The 18,360-nt window shown below is 50.4% G+C and overlaps 3 protein-coding genes across 4 annotated transcripts; 1 reads left to right on the top strand and 2 right to left on the bottom strand.

The window, feature by feature from the left end:
• Positions 1-372: 372 nt before the first annotated feature.
• On the bottom strand, positions 373-1,856 carry Hcar1 (hydroxycarboxylic acid receptor 1). The gene has a single exon (XM_090319849.1). It carries the CDS (start codon positions 1,408-1,410, stop codon positions 412-414), a length of 999 nt encoding a protein of 332 aa, XP_090175975.1. The 5' UTR covers positions 1,411-1,856; the 3' UTR covers positions 373-411.
• Positions 1,857-6,430: 4,574 nt separating this feature from the next.
• Positions 6,431-7,627, bottom strand: LOC150044969 (uncharacterized). The gene is made up of 2 exons (XM_090319954.1): positions 7,248-7,627; positions 6,431-6,882 (listed from the first exon to the last, which is right to left on the bottom strand). The coding sequence occupies exons 1-2, from the start codon at positions 7,472-7,474 to the stop codon at positions 6,789-6,791; spliced, it is 321 nt and encodes a 106-aa protein (XP_090176080.1). The 5' UTR covers positions 7,475-7,627; the 3' UTR covers positions 6,431-6,788.
• On the top strand, positions 7,447-17,427 carry Denr (density regulated re-initiation and release factor). 2 transcript variants are annotated; one of them, XM_090319952.1, is made up of 8 exons: positions 7,447-7,527; positions 8,071-8,185; positions 10,103-10,122; positions 11,177-11,261; positions 13,903-13,986; positions 14,622-14,738; positions 16,640-16,779; positions 17,136-17,427. In XM_090319952.1, the coding sequence occupies exons 2-8, from the start codon at positions 8,080-8,082 to the stop codon at positions 17,178-17,180; spliced, it is 597 nt and encodes a 198-aa protein (XP_090176078.1). In that variant the 5' UTR covers positions 7,447-7,527; positions 8,071-8,079; the 3' UTR covers positions 17,181-17,427. The 2 variants fall into 2 exon arrangements, with proteins under 2 accessions (XP_090176078.1, XP_090176079.1); XM_090319953.1 differs by lacking the exons at positions 10,103-10,122; positions 11,177-11,261.
• Positions 17,428-18,360: the final 933 nt, after the last annotated feature.

The raw sequence follows: 18,360 nt of genomic DNA, 5'->3' as shown, positions 1-18,360 counted from the left end.
CTCCCGCTCCACCCCTGGAGCCACAGGGCCACTTCTCACTTCCAGTGCCAGTGTTGAAACAACCTCAGGACGGTGCACAGTCCCCGAGTTCAAAGCCCCAGGACCCAGGAGGGGAAAAAAGAAAAAAGGCAACCGACTCACTTAGGCCGGCTGGAACCCTAGGGAGGAGAGGGCAGGGCAGGGCGGATCTCAGGTCCCATGGGGGGGGGCAGAGCAGATCTCAGGCCCCACGGCGGGGGGGGGGGGGGGCGGTAGGGCGGATCTCAAGCCCCGCGGGGGGGGGGGCAGGGGGATCTCAGTTCCCACGAGGGAGGGGGGGTGGGTGCGCAGGGTGGATCTCAGGCCCCGCGGGGGGGGGGGTGGCATGGTGGATCTCAGGTCCCGCGGGGGGTGGTGGTGGCAGGGTGGATCTCAGGTCCCGCGAGGGGTGGCAGGGCGGATCTCAGGCCCCGAGGGGGAGGGCAGGGGGATCTCAGGCCCCGCGGGGAGGACTCGCCCCCGGCCCTCCGCCGTCGGGTGGGCCGGCCGTCCGGGCCCCCGCCCGCAGATGGCCAGCCTGCGGTAGAACCTGGGGAAGGACGGGCTGGAGAAGCAGTAGAGCAGCGGGTCCAGCGCGCTGCCCAGGTAGGTGAGGCCGAGCGAGAGGTGCAGCGCGGCGTGCACGGCCGGGTGGCAGGCGCTCGAGGCCTCCGTGCACAGGAAGTAGAGCCGGGCCAGCGCGCTGGGCAGGTAGCCGGCCACGAAGACGGCGGCCACGGCGGCCACCAGGCGCCGGGCCCTGCGCAGCGCGGGCCGCCGCCGCAGGCGCCACAGCACGCGCCCGGAGCAGAAGCCCAGCACGGCCAGCGGCAGGAAGAACTCGGCCTGGAAGAGCGCGTCGTGCCAGCCGCGCGCCGCCTCCATGGCGAAGCTCTCGCAGGCCGCGCCGCCGCGCCGCGCGCACAGGTGGCTGCGGGTCAGCAGCGGCGCCGCGCCCAGCGCCGCCAGGCCCCACAGCGCGCAGGCCGCGGCCGCCGCCCGCCGCCGCGACAGCGCGCTGGCCGCGCGGTGCGGGTGGAGCACGCGCAGGTACCGGTCCACCGCCACGGCGGTGAGGAAGGCGATGCTGCCCGCGCGGCTGGCGGCCAGCAGGAAGAGCAGCAGGCGGCAGGCGGCGTCCTCGAACGCCCAGCGCTGGCCGCGCAGGTAGTAGTCGGCCCTCCAGGGCAGGCAGAGCAGCAGGAGGAGGTCGGCCACCGCCAGGTTGAACAGGTAGATGGTGCTGGCCTTCCAGGTCTTGAGGTGGAAGCAGAAGCCGCACAGCGCCGCGCCGTTGCCCAGCGCGCCCAGCACGAAGGCCAGGATGAGCAGCGGAGGCATGGCCAGCGACACCGGGGTCCCCTCCAGGGGACAGCACGACCCGTTGTCCATGACGCGCGCAGGGTGGACGCGGCCCGGGTGCAGAGCACAGAGACCTCAGCCGGGAAATCGGAGAGGGGGGAACGGGGGGGGGGGTCCTCCTCCTGAGCTTGAACCACAAACCTCCTGTCCCCGAAAGGCCACCTGGCACGGCCGGGCGCCGGCACCGCGCAGTTCCCCCGAGGGCAGCTCGCAGGCCACTCGATGCAGCCCCAGAATTCTTAGTCTCCGCTTCTCTCTTCAACCCTGGACTCCTTCTGTGCCAGAGGACACACTCAGAACTGCCCAGAAAGCTGGGGCTGGGCGGGGGGAGCTCGCTTGTCCTCCCTCCTGGGGGAGGAATACAAACATCCCTCCCTGCAGTGGCTCTGGGCCTCTGCCTCTGCTTCCCTCCCTGACCTCTGACTGACTGGCCCTCCTCTCTAGGTCCCACCAGGCCTCCAGGCAGTGCCAGAGAGGGGAGGCTCCGGCGGTCACAGCCAACAACAACAGCTCTCAGAACCCGGGAGGATCTCTACAGAAACCAGTGTCCTCAGCTGCGTGTCCATGCCTCACACCTGGCCTCCTAGTGGCTCAGGAGACGGAGATCTAAGGATTGAGGTTCAAAGCCAGCCCCGGCAGGAAAAGCCACGAGGCTCTTATCTCCAATTGCCCAACCCACTAGCCTTGAGCAAAAAGAAAAAGCTCAAGGACAGCATAAGGATCCCATCTTTTTACCCTTTGCACCTCTGTGCACACAAGTGATAACAGTGCAGCCAGCAAGACTGTGACATGGCCTGTGAGCCCAGGCCCCCATCTGTCTTCTTGAAGCGGCCGCTCTGGGGAGCCAGTTTCCTGAGCACGGCCAGACAGCCAAGTCTGGAGCTTCTGCAAGGAGTTAACTCGGAGTTTCCATCAGCTGCACAAAGAACACCACGCCGCTATATACTCCTCTCTTCCCTCTGCCCTTTGTTCCCAGTTAGGAAGGGCTGCGGGGACAGAGGAAGAATGTATATGCCTTCCTCTTCCACGTGCTGGTGAAAGCAAAATTCCTTCAACTCAATGGAGAGTCTCAATTCCCATAACCTTCCTGGTGCCCCTATGCGCAGACCTCAGTCCCCTCCCGTCTACCCGCTACACCATCTCCAACCTGGTTTTCCTTTCTCCAGCCACTTAGCCACCATAAAGCACCTTTTTGAGCCCATACTAAGGCTTGCACTCAAGTCCTGGATACTGTCTTGAACTTTTTTTTTCTTTTATCCCCCCTCAAGGTTGGCACTCTACCATTTGAGCCACAACTCCACTTCTGGCTTTTTGCTAGTTATCTCTTTTTGGAGGTAAGAGTCTCATAGCTTTGTCTGGCCTGGTGACTGACTTAGAACTGTGATCCTCAGAGTACCACCAGCGCTTAGCTAGAGATTAAGGAACTGAAAATGATAAATATGTTTTCCTTGATACTTGTTTTCGTGGCTGGGAATGGAACCAGGGCTTCAGGCAAATATTCTGCTGTGGGTTTTACCAGACATAAGAACAGAGATCTAAGATTCCTGTAAACACAGGACTTCCCTTTATTCCACATGACTGACACCTGTCATTTCCACATCCTTTCTGTCTCATCAAATCACTTTCCTCTTTCAACTGGACAATGAGTCCGAAGGTAGAAGATAAAGGAAGAAAAGATCAGTTTCTCTTTTCTCCAAATACCTGTTGGTATTTCATAGCAAACTGATCTCAAGAAGATAAGACTCTATCCTGGGACAACTCAGTTTCAAGACCATGCTTTGCCACTTCTTCTTTGTGCTTCAAATTAGTCCAGCCAAAAAAACTCACTGGAAATGGGTGCTGGTGGTCCACACCTGTAATCCTAGCTACTCAGAAGCCTGAGATCTGGGGAGCAAGCCTCAAAGCGACCCAGGGCAGATCAGTCTGATTCTTTTCTCCAATAGTCTGTTCTGTTCTGACATTCACTTTCTTCAGAATTTCTAGAATCTATCTTTCACCAAAAGAAAAAAAAAACAATCTTTATTTTCATTTTTGTCAGTTCTGGGGCTTGAACTCAGCCCGGGCACTGTCCCCGAGCTTCTTTTGCTCAAGGCCAGAGCTCTACCACTTGAGCCACAGAGCCACTTCCAGCTTTTTCTGTTTATGAGGAATGAAACCCAGGGCTTCATGCATACTGGGCAAGCACTCTACCACTAAGCCTGCCTGCTCTGCAGCTTTTGACTACCAAAGCTATTAATGCTGTCAGCAGCATCTTGAGGAGGGAGAAACGATTTCCTTTTCCCATCTACCCTTCCTTTTGTTTATTTACTTTTTCTTTTTTTTTTTTGGCCAGTCCCGAGCCAGGCTTGAGCACTGTCTTTGGATTTTCTCAAGGCTAGAGCTCTACCACTTGAGCCTCAGCACCACTTCTGGCTTTTTTCTATGTATGTGGTACCGAGGAATCCCGAACCCGGGTTTTCGTGCATGCTAGGCAAGCACTCTACCACTAGGCCAAACTCTCGGCCTGTTTATTTACTTTTGCAAAGCAGATTAAACCCAGGAATTTGCTTGTGGGAGGCCCAGCTCCCTCTGTCCGTGTCCAGGGACGTGTCCATGAACTGCACTCCTGTGAGAGGGTCCGGGCGCCTCACCTCCGGAGCGACCCTTGGTTTGAACTAAGGATTTTTCCACCTGTCTTAACAAAATGGCCGGTCCCGCCCGATGGCACAGCACTAGCTCCGGGCATTAATCTTGCCCCTTGTTGGCGCTGCGTGGGCTCTGGTCGAGTCCCTGCCAGTCCTGTGTGACCAGAGCAGCCGGCCTCCTTGCTCCAGGTGTGGCCTGCGGGCCGCTCGCCTGCGCTTGGTGCAGCTGCTCCTGGCCTGGCTGGGCCGTGGGCGCCTGATGCGTCTTCCTGCCATGCACGCACCCTCCTCCAGACAGCACCCAACAGTCTCCTCCAGTCCGGGCCCCACCCCCGGTCACGTGACCAGCCCGCTCTGCTGTGATTGGCTCGGGGGAGAGAGTGGCCTGAGAGGTGCGAGGAGAGGCCATTTCTCTTTCTGGGATGCTAAGCAGGTCACATGGCCCCCAGGAAAAGATGTACACGAGTCAGCTGTGATCCGGGGTGCATGAAGGCTGCAGGGAGAAGAGCCTGGCACTGGTGGCTCACACTAGAAATCCTGCTGCTCAGGAGGCCAGTGTGAAGCCGGGCAGTCCACCAGACTGGATGGACTGGAAGGCTGGAAGTGGAACCGTGGTGCAAGTGGTAGAGCACCAGCCTGGAGCAAAAAAAAAAAACACTCGGGACAGTTCCCAGGTCCTGAGTTCAAGCTCCCGTAATGGATACATCCCCATAAAACACTTCTTTAAACCAGTGAGAATATCAGTGACCCAGCAGAAATGTGCCATCTTACCAGGAGAACCATGAGAAGGCATGAGGGAAAGTTGACGAAACAATCTCTGCATAATCATGTTGACTTACGAGGCTCTGTTCTGTAGGGGAAGAGAACAGTGTTTCACAGTGGGAGAAAATGCTGAAGAACTGGTTAGAACAAGTCCTAACCAACATCGGTCAGGGCTGCTTTATCCAGGGCTGCCCTTCCAAGGCCTAATCCTTTGTGTCCATTAGGACTAAACTGAGAGTAACAGGAACCTCAGTCCAAACTGGCTTCAGCTAAAAATAAGAATTTTTTTGTTTCATGGCTCAACGGTGCAGGATTAGAGCAGGTTTCAGGATTCCAATAGTCTCCTTCTCTCTCAGTGCTGCTTTTTTTTTTTTTTTTTTTTTTTTTGCCAGTCCTGGGCTTGGGCTCAGGGCCTGAGCACTGTCCCTGGATTTTCTCAAGGCTAGGGCTCTACCACTTGAGCCACAGCACCACTTTTGGCTTTTTTCTATGTACATGGTACTGAGGAATCGAACCCAGGTCTTCGTGCATGCTAGGCAAGCGCTTTACCACTAGGCCAAACTCCGGGCCCAGTTCTGCTCTCTTTTATATTGACTTTATTCTCAGGCCTTATGAGGGCAAAATGGCTGCCTGTGGCTCCACTGTTCATCTGAGACGCAAATTCAATGGAAAATATTGAACTTTCATTGAACTTCCTAAAAAAAAAAACCAAAAAACTGCTATCTACCTATCCTAGAATCAGCCAATCACTGTTGCCAATTGAAGATCATGCTCTGATTGGCTTAGGCCAGGGTTACATGATCCATCTTAGAATGAGGAGATAAGGTTCCACATGCCAAGGGTTGGTAGGAGTGAATTGAGAAGGCAGGCGTGATAGAAAGCCGATCAACAAATATCCATTTCACCCCACAAATGGTCATTTTGAAAATTTCTCCCAAGCATCAGGTGAAAGAAAAGTGGCTGACGTGACTGATCCAGAAAACTAAAACCCATGATTTCTTGACAGCCTGATTGGTGTTATTATGTGGCATCATGTGTTAGCAGAAGGCCTCAAGGATCACTGGGGAAAATTTGTCATTCTCATCCACAGAAGACTTCTGAGAAAGTAACAGTCACCCTGCCCCTTCCACCATGCTGTTTTCTGAGTGACACATCTTGCAACACCATTTCCTCTGGCATTCTTTAGCCAGGTCTCTCTATCTTCTTCAGGCTAACTAAGCTTGACCGCAGATTCCCCATTGTGGTAGGAAATAGCAGACTTTCTGATGGTACAATAGAAAGCCCGGCTTCCTTAATTTTTGAGACTCAGTCAACAGGGTTTCGGTATGAAGCCCAAGCTGGCCTGAATCTTGAAATCCTTTCTCTTTGCCACATGCTAGGAGCTCATGCTGGTAATCCTAGCTACTGAGGAGGCTGAGGTTTGAGGATCAAGGTTCAAAGCTAGCCAGCGCAGATCAATCTGATTCTTTTCTCCAATTCATCAGTGGAGCTGTGGCAGCCTTGAACCGAAAAGACTAAGGGACAGCATCAAGGTCATAAGTTCAAGCTCCACTAATGGCACACACACAAAAAAAATAAATGAACAAACAGAATTTAAAAATTAGAGATGTCAGAGTGGAGGTTATGCTGAATACAACTCTGAGAGAAAGATCGTGCCAGATGGATTAGTTCACGCGCACTTTATATACAGAAAATTCAAGGGGTTTCAGTACTAGTGGTGGGTCAAGTTGGAAACAGAATTCTGCCAGTGTGAAACAGCGAAGGGCAACTTCCCCATCTACAAAGGGTTTTTTTCTCAGGACCGGGACTCAAACTCGGCGTCGGATGCCTGCTTCCAAGCTTGGGCCGGCGCTGGGTGGGTCATCACCCCTCCAGCCCTCGAGCCTACTTGACACGCGGGAGTGAGGGAATTCTGCACACTCCCCGCGTGGGCCGCGGGCAGCGCCGGATCCTCAGGTGAACGCCTCCCACGGGACGAATGCCACCGTGGAGCACGCGGCGGACAGACGAGGGAGGCGGCTGTCAGAAGGGCGAGGGAAATGGCTTTTCAAGAACAGTTCCTCCACGGTGCCGGGGAGGCCGGGGAGGCCGAGGCCCCCGGGGCTCCGGCGAGGCCCTGCTCGAGAAAAATGACAATCACTGGGAGAAGAAGCACGAGGCCGAGCCTTCGTACAGCGGAGTCCCAAGGAGCCCTCTGACCGAGGGCCTGATGCGGGGATGCCGGCTGCGGCGGCCGACTCCGGGCTCAGCGCAGTCGGAGGGACTGGGGTCCGGTCCGGCCCGGCCCGGCCCCTCCCGTCCTCGCGGGGCCCCGCCCCCGCCCCTCCCCGTGCAGCCCCGCCCGGCCCCGCCCCTCCCCGCCCGCGGCCCCGCCCCTCCCCGTGCAGCCCCGCGCAGCCCCGCCCCTCCTCGCGAGGTCCCGCCTCGCGTGGCGGACGCCGAGTCCCCGCGGACTCCGCAGCGCCCCTAGGCGGCACTCACCTCACCTCCAGAGCAGGCGGCGGGCGCCCTCTGCCGGCCGCCCATCCGCCCTCTCGGCCGCCCAGCCGCGGCTCCCGAGTCCCGCTCCGCCCCACACACCCCGCCTCCAGCTGCTCGCAACGTCCTTCAGGCGGCGGCCGGAATCTCGCGATAAGTTCGTGGTCTCGCGAGAGCGTGCCCGGTAGACGGGCTCCCCGGCGGCCCCGGCCAGGAAAGAGGAGTTGCATGTGTCGCTTCGGCCGGCGGGAGCGGAGGCGGCGGGGGCCGTGCGACCGCCTGGGTAACGACCGCGTCCTCGCGCCGGGTCTGCTCCGGGGGAGCGTCCGGGGGCGGTGGGGGGGCGGCTGGGGCGCCGCGGGCAGGAAGGGGGCCGGGCCCGCGCGTCCCCATCCCCGCCCACCCGGGCCCCGGGCCCCTGCACGCCGGGCCCCCTGCCCGGCTCTGCCCGTCGCCCTCCTCTTCCTCCGCGGGCCCGGGCCCTCGCCTGCCCTCGCCCCGCCCTGCCCTCCCGGGGCCTTCCTGTTTCCGCCGCCCCCCGACCCCCGGGCCTAGGCCGCGCCGCGGGTCCCCGGCCGGCCGGCTCCCGGGCCGCGGCGCGCGTCCCTCCCTCCCGCCCTTCGCGCCGTGCGCGCGGGCCCCCGCTGCCCCCGCTGCCCCTGCCCCCCGCGCGGCCTCCGCCCTGCGGGCCCGGGGACCCCGCCTTTGGGCTGAGTGCAGCCGCGTCCCGCACGCAGCCGGAGCGGGGCGGCCTGGGGCGGAGCCGGCTGCCCCGGCGGCGGGGGTCGGGGTTCCACGCGGTGAAGCTGGGTTGCTCTGCTTGCAGGTTTGTGAAATGGCTACTGACGTTTCGGAATCCAGCGGTGCGGACTGCCGAGGGGACCCGAGGGTCAGTGCCAAGTCAGATGCGGATTATCCACTCCGAGTCCTTTACTGTGGAGGCAAGTGTCGGCCATGAGACGCTCTTACCGCCTCGTTCTGAGGTCCAGTGCCGGTAGACATATGGCTTGTTGGGCCTTTTTCTTTTCTTGTCTTTTTGGTGCTGGTACTTGAGCCGGGGCAGGGAGGGATGCTGTCCTTTTGCTTTTGCTCTCAAGGCTGGTACGTTACTACTTGAGCACAGCTTCACGGACAGCTATTTGGTGTTTAGTTGGAGATGAATCTCCTCTACCCACTTGCCTGGATTGGCTGTAGACCACCAGGATCCTCGGGTCTCAGTCTCCTGAGGAGCTAGGAGCACAGGTTTGAACCACTGGCACCCCACTCTCGTTCTTGAGTTCTCTCTCTTGTCAGTCGAGGGGCTTGAACTAAGGGGCCTGGGCGCTGCCCCTGAGCTCTTTTGCTCCAGGCTAGTGCTCTGTCATTTGGAGCCACAGCTCCACTTGTTTTTTTCTGGTGGTTAATTTGAGGAAAGACTATCTAGGACTTTCCTGCTCGGGCTGGCTTTGAACTGAGATTCTCAGATCTCAGCTTACTGAGTAACTAGGATTGCAGCGCGAGCCACTAATGCCCAGCATTTAAACAGTGAAGTTGAACTGCCCTTTACTTTGCCTGTTTAGATAGGATTTCCATTTTTGAGCAAGCAAAAGCTTTCAGCAGTTCAAGTACTGAGAAAGAAACAAGTAAAGAGGGTTAACCAAGGAGAAAATACAGGGTGTCGTGGTGAAAAAGGACAACGTGGTGAAAAAGGACAACAATCAGTGATAAATTCTTTGTTTTTTTTTAAAGTTGAATTCTGTATTTCGAAACTGATGTGTTGCAAAATAGGTGCTCCATTATAAGCAATGAAGTTGTTTAGATTTGAAAATGGGTTCATTTTTCCACTGTAGTGAGTTTTTATTTCTCCCAATGCAAGAATCCAAATATGTCAGAATTGGCAGCAGGGAAACTCGGAAAGTAAAAGATCTGGGGCTGCTGGCTAGGGAGGTGATGTGAAGGTAGGCGGAGTGCAGGCTCTGCTAGGGAAGGAAGAGAGGATGCTCTGGGAGCTCGAGTGGACGTGGATTTCACTGGGCATGGCAGCCTCTAGGAATCATATATATAAAATGATGAAGCATCACTAGATTTTCAAGAAAAACTAGTACTGTTGTGTTTTTATATGAATTTGGATACCTCTGTGAGTCAAGGATTGGCTGTTTCCTTTGACTTCAAGGGACAACAAAGTGGAAGGTCCTGATTGAGGTGCTTGTAAAAACAACAAAAATGTCTGCGAGCTAAAAATAGGGAAGAAAAACTATAGAGGGAGGAGTAGAAATGCAGTACTTGGTTAAGTATAGACATAAATCCCTTGCTGGGCGGGTGGCTCACACCTGTAATCGTAGCTACTCAGATGGCTGAGATCTGAGGATGAAGGTTCAGAGCCAGCCTCGGCACTAAAAAGTCCATGAGATTTATCTCCAATTAATCTCCATAAAACCGGATGTGGTTGTGGCAGATGAGTCTGTGACTAAAGGGGTAGGGTGGTAGCCTTGAGCTGAAGAGCTCAGGGACAGCACCCAGGCCCAGAGTTCAAATCCCACCAGACAAAAATAATAGTAAGCTGGGTGTGGTGGCTCATGCCTGTAATCCTAGCTATTCAGGAGGTTGAGATCTGAGGATCCAGATTCAAAGCCAGCTCCAGCACTAAAGAGCATGAGATTCTTATCTCCAATTAATCACTTGAAAACAGAAAATGGGGCTGTGGCTCAGGGGTAGGGTGGTATCCTTGGCCTGAAGAGCTCAGGGACAGCACCCAGGCCCAGAGTTGAAGTCCCATGACCAATAATAATAATAATAATAATAATAATAATAATAATAATAATAATATAAATCCATTTGTGTTTTTAACATTATGATTTTTTTTCTCTTCATTTCTCCAGTCTGTTCATTACCAACAGAGGTAAGTCCTTTCATTTTTTTATTCTCCTTTTTAAAGCTTAGTAATTGAGAGATTCTTGATTTGAATTTTTAGTTTTGTTTTTTTTTTTCTCCATTTCAGTCACATAGGAATAGAGTTTCAGAAAAAAAAAGTTTTATGTGTGTGCTGGTTTTAGGGTTAAACTTAGGCCTGAGCACTGTCCCTGGAATTTATTATTTTTTTTTAATGCAAGGCTAGTGCTCTACTACTTGAGCTATAGCTCTACTTCTAGCTTTTCGTGCTTAATTGGAGATAAAAGTCTCACTGAACTGGCTTCAGACTGTAAACCTCAGATCTCAGCTTCCTGAGTAGCTAGGGTTGCAGACATAAGCCACTAGCACCCAACTTGTTTTGGATTTTTGTATAGTCACTGAACTTATGCATAGTCAGATGATGAAGCAAATGCAACCTTAAAGCCAAAGTTTACGTACCTGAGGAGGAGAAAGCAATATACATGATACATAAAACTTTCTAAGTCAGCTCTATGGGTAAGTTTGGGAAATGAGGCCCTTTTGGCCCAAAGCAGGAAATGGACTTTTGGTTGTTGCATGTTTCCTTTCTTTCTTTTTCTTTTTTTGCTGGTCCTGGGCTTGAGCTCAGAGCCTGAACACTGTCCTTGGGTTTTCTCAAAGCTAGAGCTCTACCACTTGAGCCATAGCACCACTTCCGGCTTTTTTTTTTTTTCCTACGTATGTGGTACTGAGGAATTGAACCCTGGTCTTCATGAATGCAAGGCAGACACTCTACCACCAGGCCAGACTCCTGGTCCTTTGTTGCTCTTTTTTCTAATGGCTTTCTGTGTAATGGACAGAAAATAAATAGCTGCAGTGAGGAGGAGCCCAATCCTTTTGATTTCTAGTTTTTTATGGGACATTTCCTGCTTGGATACAGATTTCCTGTGGATGAGGAGTCAGGTGGGAGTAGTGTTATCTTCATATGGAAGTATAAAGAATGGTTTTAGTTTGTTTGTTTTTAATGAAAATGCACTGGTTGGAAATGTTTTGTGGTGACTCAATTCCCTTGTTTTTTCTCCCAGTACTGTGAATATATGCCTGACGTTGCTAAATGTAGACAGTGGTTAGAGAAGAATTTTCCCAATGAGTTTGCAAAGCTTACTGTAGGTATGAACTTCTTCTTGATCATTGTTTACTATTGTACCAAACAAATGTATGTAATTGCTTGAGATAGGAGAGATTAAGTAGCAACTGATACAAGAGAGTAATTGACTTGGGTGCAATTATGTATTATGCACTGAACCTGCTTTGGGTTCTGAGATGAAAGCAGTAAATGAAATCTCCTAATCTTATGTTTCTCATAATCTAGAAAGGAAACAAGTAAGATGATACAGTGTACTGAGAAGTATGGGGTATTATAAGAGTTGTTGGGGTACTAGTGGCTCAGGCCTGTAATCCTAGCTTCTCAGGAGGTGGAGAAGCTGGAGCCTAGGCAGAAAAGTCTGAGATAAGCCTGGTGCTGGTGGCTCACACCTTTAATCCTAGCTACTCAGGAGGCTGAGATCTGAGGATCAAAGTTCAAAGCCAGCCTGGACACAAAAGTGTGAGGCTCTTATCTCCAATTAACCACCAGAAAACTGGAAGCATGGCTCAAGTGGTAGTGCACTAGCCTTGAGCTGAAGAGCTCAGGGACAGTGTCTAGGCCCAGAGTTCAAGCCCCAGGACTGACCCCCCCACCCCAACTCCCCCCCCCCCCAAAAAAAAAAAGAAAGAAAAAAAAAAGTCTGAGACAATTGCCAGTCAACCAATAAAATGCCAAGTGGTAATGGGCCAGCCATGAAGGAAAAAGCCCCAAGCCAGAGGAAGAGCCTTTGAGTTCAAGCCCTAGTACTGGCACCAAAAAGGAGTGGGGAGAGTCTCTAGGTGTGGCTCAATTGGTAGATGAATGCAAGTATCAGGTACCAAGTTCAAGTTGTGTTCTCAGACAGTGGAAAAAAAAAAGTTTTGAAGTGGACAGATAATTTTTACTGAGGATCGTGTTCGCTTTCAATTCCAAGGAACATATCTAGGGGAAGAACTTTACAGGCGGAGGACACAGCCAGTACAAGGGCCCTGAGGTGTAGTAAGATGGGGACTGCAGTGCAGGTTGAAATTCAGCACCACAAATAAGTAAAAAAAAAAAAAAAAAATATATATATATATATATATATATAAATAAATATATTAATATTAAAAAGCAGGAGGTCTTGTACCTGAAGCTGCTGGAAGGAAGGAAGGGAAATTGGACTGAGTTGGAAAGGGGAAGTGTGGAGCACATCCAGTAGTGGAGGCTTGGCTGTCAGGCTGGGAGAGGCTGTTGGGAAATGTCTAATAGCCTTCTGGGCTGTGCTGGGAAGAGACTCCAGGGGCCTTTGCTGTTGGAAAAAAGGGAGAGCAGGTTGGCAGCTGGTCAGATGGTGAGGACTGGACCAGAATGGCAGCTGTGTGGGAGGCAGTGCGTGTGACATTGCCGCAGCTGGCACCTATGTGGTCAGAGCAGCTTTGCCAGTGGACTGCTGTGGCTGTACTGTGGCTGGTGGGGGCAGATTGGCCTTACCGATGCCCTTCTTGGGGAGATTGACGCGGGACAGCCAGGCTGGGAAGGGGCCTGCTCTAGCCTGGCTGCTGTGTGTCAGAGGCTCTTCACATGCTGGACCTGGGTGCTGGCTGAGGGCGTGGGGAGTGAGTGTGGTGCAGAGCCCTCAGGTCAGCTGTGCCAGTCTGCGGCCACATGCCAGCCCTATGCCTGCCTGCCTAAGCCATGGCCATGACGTGGAGAGGCGAGTGTGGGGAGCAGATCCGGAAGCGGAGGGGAGCAGGTTTGTATGTGAGTGTTCTAGAACACACAGCATACATAGCCTTCTGGAACACCCTAGCCCAGCGTCTTTCATTCTTGTTTTGTGTGGTTAAAGAAATCTTGCTCACAAAGACTTTTCTTTGCTACTGCTTGGTCAGCTTGCTGTGTAAGACCTTGACATAGTCAACCTACAAAGAAAAAAAGTTGTATTCTTTTGTGCTGGTACTGGGGCTTGAACTCAGGCCCTGGCACTCTCTCTTCCTTAGGGTTGGTTTTTTTTGTTTTTTGGTTTTTTTTTTTTGGCTAGTCCTGGGGCCTGAACTCAGGGTCTGGGCACTGTCCTTGGGCTTTTTCCTCAATGCTATCGCTCTACCACTTTAGCCAGCACACCACTTCCAGGTTTTCTATGTATGTGATACTGAGGAATCAAACCCGGGTTTTTGTGCATGCGAGGCAAGCACTCTACCACTAGGCCACACTCCTGGCCCCATCCCTTAGCTTTTTTGTCCAGGGCTGGTGCTCTACCACTTGAGCCATACTTCCCCTTCCAGAAGAGGTTTATTTTCACTCCCAGTTATAGAGGTCTAAGTCCTGGACCTGGCAGGACATCATGGCAGAAACGTGTGATGGGGCAAATGTTTGACCTCCTAACCAGGAGACAACGTGGAGGAGGTCAAAGGGCACACCTCTGACCTGAAGAGCTCCTGCTACCTGTTCCCCGTCCTTCCCCCCAATTTCCCCTCCTCTCAGTGGCTTCATGTGGGGACCAAGCCTCAGACATGGGCTTTGGGAGGGGGCAGCTCTAGTGACTTTGGAATTAGACTCAAAGGAGAATTTAGTGAGTCATTTGCTTAACAAATGTCATAGTAAAATGCTTTCTTTTTGTATGGATTTACACAGAGCCAATTTTCTTTTTTAACATACTATTTAACAAATAATGCTGATGTGCTTGCCTTTCATTTTTCTACCTAGAAAATTCACCCAAACAAGAAACTGGAATTCCTGAAGGTCAAGGAACAATAGGGGAAGAAGAGGAAAAGAAAAAACAAAAGAGGGGTAAGATTAATTTTATATTTATTTTTCCAGGGTTTGAACTAAGGCTAGGAAGGCACTTTTTTTTTTTTTTTTTTTTTTTTTTGCCAGTCCTGGGCCTGAGCACTGTCCTTGGACTTTCTCAAGTCTAGAGCTCTACCACTTGAGCCATAATACCACTTCTGGCTTATTTCTATGTATATGATACCAAGGAATCAAATTTGGGTCTTTACACATGCTAGGCAAGCACTTTGCCATTGAGCTACATCCCAGGCCTAGGAACTATGCCTCTAGCTTTATTTGTCAGTCATCCAATAACATGATTGTGAAGAGTTGGTGATAGAGGATGTTAACAGAATATTAAGCTGGGCACCAGTAACTCATGCCTATAATCCTAGCTGCTCAGGAAGCTGAGATCTGAGAATCAGTTTAAAACCAGGCTGGGTAGAAAAGTCTGTGAATATCTATCTTCAGTAAACTACTCAGAAAAACCCAGAAATGGCTCTGTGGCTTAAAGTGGTAAAGCACTAGCTGTAAAATGAAGAGTTTAAGGACAGTGCTCAGGTCCAGAGTTCAAGCCCCTTGAAGGGCAAAAGAAATTTTAACCCCCCCCCCCCAAAAGGGGGTGGGGAATTAACATAAGCTCTTTCTTAATAAAGGTGGAAGGGGTCAAATCAAACAGAAAAAGAAGACTGTACCACAAAAAGTTACTATTGCAAAAATTCCTAGAGCAAAGAAGAAATATGTGACCAGAGTGTGTGGCCTTGCAACTTTTGGTAAGTTCAAGTTTGACTTCCTTTGTTTAGTAGTGCTGGAATTCATTATGTTCAAAAGTGTCTGAAGGGGAGTGGGTACCAAGACATGTGAAAAGGTATCAATGTATGTGAATTAATGCACCTTCTATCTGGCAAATATCATGTAACCCTTTTATTAATTACAATAAAAAAAAATATATGGGCCGGGAGTTTGGCCTAGTGGTTAAAGTGCTTGCCTAGCATGCACGAAGACCTGGGTTCGATTCCTCGGTACCACATACATAGAAAAAAGCCGGAAGTGGTGCTGAGGCTCAAGTGGTAGAGCTCTAGCCTTGAGAAAGTCCAAGGACAGTGCTCAGACCCTGAGCTCAAGCCCAGGATTGGCAAAAAAAAAAATATATATATATATATATATATATATATATATAAAAGTGTCTGAAGGGCTGGGAGCATAGCCTAGAGGTAGAGTGCTTGCTTAGCATGCATGAAACCCTGGGTTCGATTCCTCAATACCACATACTCAGAAAAAGCCGGAAGTGGTGCTGTTTAGGTAGTGGAGCGCTACCCTTGAGAAAGATCAAAGACAGTGCCCAGGCCCTGAGTCCAAGCCCCAGGACTGGCAAAAAAAAAAAAAAAAAAAAGTATAAGTTGTATTCTTTCTCTTTTTATCTGGTATCCTGAAATACCAGTTGTGGGGCCCCTGCCCTCCATGCTAAGGATCAAGCCAGGACTCTGCATGCTAAGCAGATATTCTGTCACTGAGCTGTATCTCTAGACCACCTGAGCCAGGAACTCACTTTGCTAAGATACTAGGTGAAGCTTTGCATTCTAATTATAGTTTCAGCATCACATTTTGGAGAAATGAAAAACTTTTATAGAAGGGTATTGGTACATTATCCTTCCTGTAATTCCTGTTTGGTGGGGAGTGAGTGGTGTGTTTTTTTTGGAGGGGGTCCATCATAGAGCTTGAACTCGGAGCCCATGTTGTTTTTTGGGGGGAGGGGTCATCATGGGGCTTGAACTCAGGGCCCGGGTGCTGTCTCGATCGTTTTTGAGCTCTTCAGCTCAAACCATTTGGAGCCATAGCACCACTTCCAGTTTTCTGGGCTTTTGTGCCCAGGCTGGCTTTGAACCCTGATCCTTAGAGCTCAGCCTTCTGAGTAGTTAGGATTACAGGTTTGAGCCACCGGCGCCCATCTAGTTGCTGTTTTTTTGTTTTGTTTATTGCCAGTGCTGAGGCTTGAACTCAGGGCCTCGCACTGTCCTTGGGCTTTCTCAAGGCTACACTTGAGCCACAGCACCACTTTCGGCTTTTTTTCTATGTATGTGATACCGAGAAATTGAACCCAGATCTTCATGTATGCTAGGTGAGCACTCTACCACTAGGCCGTACTCTTGACCCCTAGTTGCTTGATTTTGAAATGTGATCTTGCTGTGCTGCTCAGGCTGGCCAGGGCTCACAGCCACTTGCCTTTACCTTCTAAGGAATCAGGCAGTGGTGGCCACCACATCCATCCCTAAGGGCTATACAGAGAAGGAGAACTTTATACCTACTTGGAAATATAAGTGGGGTACTTGGGAGTTCTGTGTTCCTGCACTGGTTTTACTCCTGTGTAGAGCTAGGGTCATGTGAGAGGTTGCTCTTTTTTTTTTTTTTTTAATTTTTATTTTTTTATTGTCAGGGTAATGTATAGAGGAATTACGGTGCATTACTTCTCACACAGTGATACTCCTTTTCATGTTATTGAAAGGTTGCTCTTCTGTATCAAGGCTTTGACTTTGAATTAGAGTGTGGCTCTGAAAGGACTATGAAATCCATTACCACCACCTGTTTTATGAACTTTAAATGATAATTAAATGGAACAATTTTTTTGGTGTACAGTTGCAGTAATCCCCTCTTTTCTTTTTTTTTTTTTTAATAGAAATTGATCTTAAAGAAGCACAAAGATTTTTTGCTCAGAAGTTCTCCTGCGGTGCCTCAGTCACAGGGGAGGACGAGATCATCATTCAGGGGGACTTCACTGATGAGATCATCGACGTCATTCAGGAAAAGTGGCCTGAGGCAAGTGCACAGAACATTCACACCCAAGCAAACAAGGGGTTTAGGGAGTTTGGTGCCAGTATTGGGGCTTAAACTCAGTGTCTAGGCGCTGACTCTGAGCTTTTTGTCCAAGACGAGCACTTAAGCCATGGTTCCGCTTCCATCTTTTTTGGGTGCTTAAGTAGAGATAAGTGTCACAGTTTCCTGCCAAGGTTGGCTTGGAACTGTGGCCCACAGATCTCAGCCTCCAGAGTGCTTAGGATTCCAGGCATGAGCCACTAGTGCACCACCTAGGAAACAGGTTTTTAAAGCAAATTGCCTCCCGGTTTCTTATTGGGCACACTGACTCATGAGCTGCAATTACTTGTGTCTTCTAGGTGGATGATGACAGCATTGAGGACCTTGGAGAAGTAAAGAAGTGACTTTGAAGACACGTTTGTATTTGGCGATCTGGACTGGGAGGACGAGGCCCAAGGGAGAGAGCGGCTATTTATCCTACAGCCAAGTGCAGAGTGCTCTCTCCTTGTCGATTTCACTGCTCTGTACAGGCTGTTTGGTTTTTTGTTTTTGTTTTTCTTTTGTATTGCCAAAGTCTAATAAATAAGAGAGACTGTCATGCTTATGCATGATTCAGAATTTAGTCAAATAAAAAATTTTAGTCACTTGGTACTGACTTGCTTTTTAACTTCTTTTGGAAAAACACTGTAGACACCCCACCTCCCCATCCCAGGTCCTGGGGATTGAATCCAGAGTCTTGCACGTGTCACACAAGTGCTCTACCACTGAGAGAACACTCCACACTCAACACTTTGAGGGTTTGTGGGAAGCATATCTGTGGTTATCTGACACAAAGCTGAGGGTGTTTTTTTGTTTTTAACGTTATGAATGTAGTTTCCTTAAGACTAATGCCTCTTTCTTTGGGGTAGCAATGTGGAGATGAATGAGAGTCTCATAGTTTGTGGTTGAATTAGTTTTATTACCAAAAGAAGTCTTTACTTTGTGGTGTAATTACAAATCCTGCTGGTAGCGGTAGCACTCATTCTATTTTAGAGATTATTTGGTGTAAAAGTACATTGAAAGTCTTAAAACCATGCGCATTGTCTTACTCTGTAAGATGTCATCAATATATACATAAAATTTATAGATAAGTGTCCATTGCAAATGCAAATTGCAAATGATATGAACAATCAGGATGCTTACAAAGTGGTGGTGGATTATACATATATTTAAAGATGAGATTTTTCCAGAAATTTCTTAGAAATGATTGATGGTGTTAAGTTAGGGAAGACCCTAAATCCATTTTAGATACTGTCATTGTAGACTGGGACTGAGGCTCAAGTGATAGAGCACTTGGGTGCAAGCATCAAGTGGGGTTCAGTCCTCAGTTTTACAATAGTAAGGACATGTCATTGTGTGCTGAGTGGCAAGTCACCAGGGATGGGGTTTCTTCTGTGTTACATGAGTAAAAGTCAGCTAACCAATTAAAAATGTGTACCAAGCTCAGTCTGAAGTCTGGGAAATAACAATTGGAGCATTCTTCTGAGAGAATGAATGCAATGGATTCAACTTTAAGGTGCTATAGATTGGAAACACTTGTATTAA

The sequence above is a fragment of the Megascapheus bottae genome, chromosome 28 (assembly GCF_031878675.1).
Source record: "Megascapheus bottae isolate mThoBot1 chromosome 28, mThoBot2.hap1, whole genome shotgun sequence".
Classification (NCBI taxonomy): Eukaryota; Metazoa; Chordata; class Mammalia; order Rodentia; family Geomyidae; genus Megascapheus; species Megascapheus bottae.
The sequence above is the reverse complement of the archived record's forward strand: the minus strand, read 5'-3'. Positions and strand labels throughout refer to the sequence as shown.